Genomic DNA, 3,679 nt, shown 5'->3' with positions numbered 1-3,679 from the left:
GTGATACCCCCAACCTGGTTCCATAAAATAAGTGGTCACTGTTGATACCCCCCAGCCTGGTTCCATAAAATCAGTGGTCACTGGTGATACCCCACCAGGTTCCATAAAATCAGTGGCCACTGGTGATACCCCCAACCTGGTTCCATAAAATAAGTGGTCACTGTTGATACCCCCCAGCCTGGTTCCATAAAATCAGTGGTCACTGGTGATACCCCCAACCTGGTTCCATAAAATAAGTGGTCACTGTTGATACCCCCCAGCCTGGTTCCATAAAATCAGTGGTCACTGGTCATACCCTGAGCCTGGTTCTATAAAATCAGTGGTCACTGGTGATACCCCCAACCTGGTTCCATATAATCAGTGGTCACTGGAGATACCCCCAGCCTGGTTCCATAAAATCAGTGGTCACTGGTGATACCCCACCTGGTTCCATAAAATCAGTGGTCACTGGTGATACCCCCACCTGGTTCCATAAAATCAATGGTCACTGTTGATACCCCCAGCCTGGTTCCATAAAATCAGTGGTCACTGGTGATACCCCACCAGGTTCCATAAAATCAGTGGCCACTGGTGATACCCCCAACCTGGCCACTGATTTTATGGAAATGTAACTGTAACCACTGATTTTATGGAACCAGGTGGGGTATCAACAGTGATGACTGATTTTATGGAACCAGGTTGATGTTATCAAAAGTGGCCACTGATTTTATTGAACCAGGTTGGGGGTATCAACAGTGAGCACTGATTACATGGAACCAGGTTGGGGGGTATCACCAGTAACTAAATTGACCTATGAACTGTGTGTTTATTACAAGGTTGTTTCTGTAAGCTAGAAATATTCTAAATTGACCTATGAACTGTGTGTTTATTACAAGGTCGTTTCTGTAAGCTAGAAATATAATATTTCTAGCTTACAGAAACAACCTTGTAATAAACACACAGTTCATAAACCATTTTAAAACATTTCTAGCTTACAGAAACAACCTTGTAATAAAAAAGAAATGTAAACAACATATTTCAATATTTAAAACATTTGTTCTATCAGAACCTGGAAATATTCAAATAAGAATAAATTTGTCTTTTAAAAAAACTTTTAAAAGCTTTCTTGCAGAAGAAAATTAGATTAAAAACTTGTTTTCTGTTTTGGGGTTGACATAGCTTTTAATGTTTACTTCAGCTTTATTTTAATAATGTGCTAACCCCAGACACAATATTGATATTATAAATAAAACTTTTTTACTACTTTATGGAAGACATTCTGTTAATAACATTACTACAACCAAAGGTAAACATTCTGACTACACTTAGTTAGTTAGTGTCCATATTTTCTTGGCTGGCTGGTTGATGGTTCTCCACTGTTTTATCTGTGGAAGCTTCTGGTTCACGTCCTTCACCTGCACAGGTTTTCCCTTCTGATGGTGGATCAACTTTAGGCTTTGGTATGTTGAGGATAGTTGTCACTTTATTATCAAAAGTCTGGAACAAATCGTAACAATTAGCCATGTCCACATTCATTAAGTTTCTTATCCAACAATAACCAAGAAATACAATAATACAATACATCTATTTCCACTGAATCACAGGCAAGATACTTATATCTTGAGATTTTCTACCCAATATGATGATGTGACAAAGGGTTTGTGAGCATAAACCAATTATTTGAATGATAAAATTCTAAACATACCTTTAGATCATGGTAAATTTGAGATGCCAAGATTGGTGGGTTCTGATGTGGTGGTATTTGAGACAAGACACTCATCTGATGATCTAGCCACTGTTGTTTCTGCTCCACAGTGTTCTTAACCTGGCAACATGAACTAAACAATGTAGAGGTTATGTACTTCACAACACACATTCATAAGTTGTTTTTGTCAATTTATAGAAACAAAACTAATCCACCCTCAATATGATCGTAGAGACTAAAAGATGGTTTTACAAGAGTTTGTTCAAACCTAATTGACATTTCTAGTGGACAAATTATTGGTGCTCAACAAAATTTATTAAAACTTCCAAATAAACCAGTTTTAAAACAAATCTATTATTATTATCTTAAATACACTATGAAACCTATTACTAAAAAATAATATTTTATGCATTAAATACTTTATCTTGTTTTTTTCCAATGTTTTGATAATTTGTAGTATATTAAACAAAGTATGACAGTCTAAATTAAAAACGATAAAACATCTTTTATAATTTGTATTAGCTCAATGTTCTCATTCTATACAAACATTACTGATTTAAACACATTCTTCCAGATGAACCAATCACTCCCGACAAATAATTATACTTTACTTTCTCCATTTCTTGTGCTGCGATGTGAGCATACTGTTTGTCATTGGCTGCATACTGGTCTACAATGTTCCTTGTCGATTGCAATGACCGAAAGTACTGATCAATCACGGAAGAACGTTCTTCAAACTCGTGACACCTGTCAATAACAGGATGGCAGTGTTTCTGTAAAAATATTACTAATGATTTGTTACTGAAACAATTAGATTTACACAAGCTACCGTAAAGCTCACTACACTGAAAAGTCACAAATTAGAGCCCTTTTGAAAAGACATTTTGTCTACAGATACCAAACACACCTTCATTTAAACTATTAATTGCTATTATTTTCCTGTGTTAAACAATAGTACTGAGTAATAAAAACATTGGAAGAATATTATACATTGATGCCTTATTTTAATTCACATGAAAAATCCTTGGCACCAGAAACTATGTGATGTTCGTAATAGAACAAATACCACAGATTTGAAAAAAAAAAGAATTGAAATACTGCTACCCCAAGCAAGTGATACATAATTAATTATATCTAAACAAATAGTTTCAAAATATCCATTTTTACCTTCAACTTTTCATGCAATAATTTGTTCCTTACCTTTAGTTCTGTCAGTTTTTCAACATATACTTTCTTAGGCCGTTTTGCACCCTCATCGTAAAGCCAGTTTTCTGTCTCTTCTAGCAGCTTTATTAACACAATTCTATCCTAAGGTGTTAGAAAAAATAAATCCAGTCTGCTGTTTCTTTCTAACTTTTCCTATCAATAACTTGATTAAGACACACAATGGCATAATAGAAAATAAATTCCTTACTTATCCTAACAGTTCATATCTGAGAAGTTTAACCCTGTAACAGGTTGTAGTATGGTAAGCAAAGAAAAACACTTCCTATGTATTTCTTCACCTTCACTGGTGGAATGCACACCTGAGAAGGCTGTAGCTTGCAAGAAGGCAGTGAGGTAATTATGACCTTAGGTAATAATAACCTTGAGTTAGAAAAAAAACATTACTAATTACAAACACAAATAAATAGGATTTGAAATAATGAAAGAAGAAATGGTTCAAGCTGGCCATGACAGGCAAGTTTACACACAAAAGTTGCGAGTTACTACCAGGAGTCAAGCCAGAAGTTTCTACCAGGGGTCAAGCCAGAAGTTACTACCAGGAGTCAAGCCAGAAGATACTGCCAGGGGTCAAGCCAGAAGTTACTGCCAGGAGTGAAGCCAGAAGATACTACCAGAAGTCTAGCTAGAAGTTACTACCAGGAGTCTAGCCAGAAGTTACTGCCAGGAGTCAAGCCAGAAGATACTGCCAGGGGTCAAGCCAGAAGTTACTGCCAGGAGTGAAGCCAGAAGATACTGCCAGGGGTCAAGCCAGAAGTTACTGCCAGGGGT

General features: G+C 36.4%; 1 protein-coding gene and 1 long non-coding RNA gene across 3 annotated transcripts in view; both read right to left on the bottom strand.

The window, feature by feature from the left end:
- Positions 1 to 83, bottom strand: part of LOC111089301 — a 5,616-nt gene extending 5,533 nt beyond the window's left edge. For both annotated transcript variants that reach the window (XR_002613578.1, XR_002613579.1), the window contains exon 1: positions 15 to 83. This is a non-coding gene — a long non-coding RNA (uncharacterized LOC111089301). The remainder of the gene's footprint in view (positions 1 to 14) is intronic.
- Positions 84 to 1,085: 1,002 nt separating this feature from the next.
- The window catches only part of LOC106473041 (heat shock 70 kDa protein 4L-like), a 25,136-nt gene continuing 22,542 nt past the window's right edge, over positions 1,086 to 3,679 (bottom strand). Inside the window, exons 13-16 of the mRNA XM_013933721.2 lie at positions 2,885 to 2,992; positions 2,296 to 2,457; positions 1,685 to 1,804; positions 1,086 to 1,476 (exon numbers count right to left, since the gene is read on the bottom strand). Of these exons, the coding sequence (XP_013789175.1) occupies positions 1,309 to 1,476; positions 1,685 to 1,804; positions 2,296 to 2,457; positions 2,885 to 2,992 (558 nt within the window). The 3' untranslated portion in view covers positions 1,086 to 1,308. The remainder of the gene's footprint in view (positions 1,477 to 1,684; positions 1,805 to 2,295; positions 2,458 to 2,884; positions 2,993 to 3,679) is intronic.

The sequence above is a fragment of the Limulus polyphemus genome, unplaced genomic scaffold (genome assembly GCF_000517525.1).
Source record: "Limulus polyphemus unplaced genomic scaffold, Limulus_polyphemus-2.1.2 Scaffold5836, whole genome shotgun sequence".
Taxonomy (NCBI): domain Eukaryota; kingdom Metazoa; phylum Arthropoda; class Merostomata; order Xiphosura; family Limulidae; genus Limulus; species Limulus polyphemus.
Note: the sequence above shows the minus strand (reverse complement) of the source record. Positions and strands in the feature narration are given on the sequence as shown.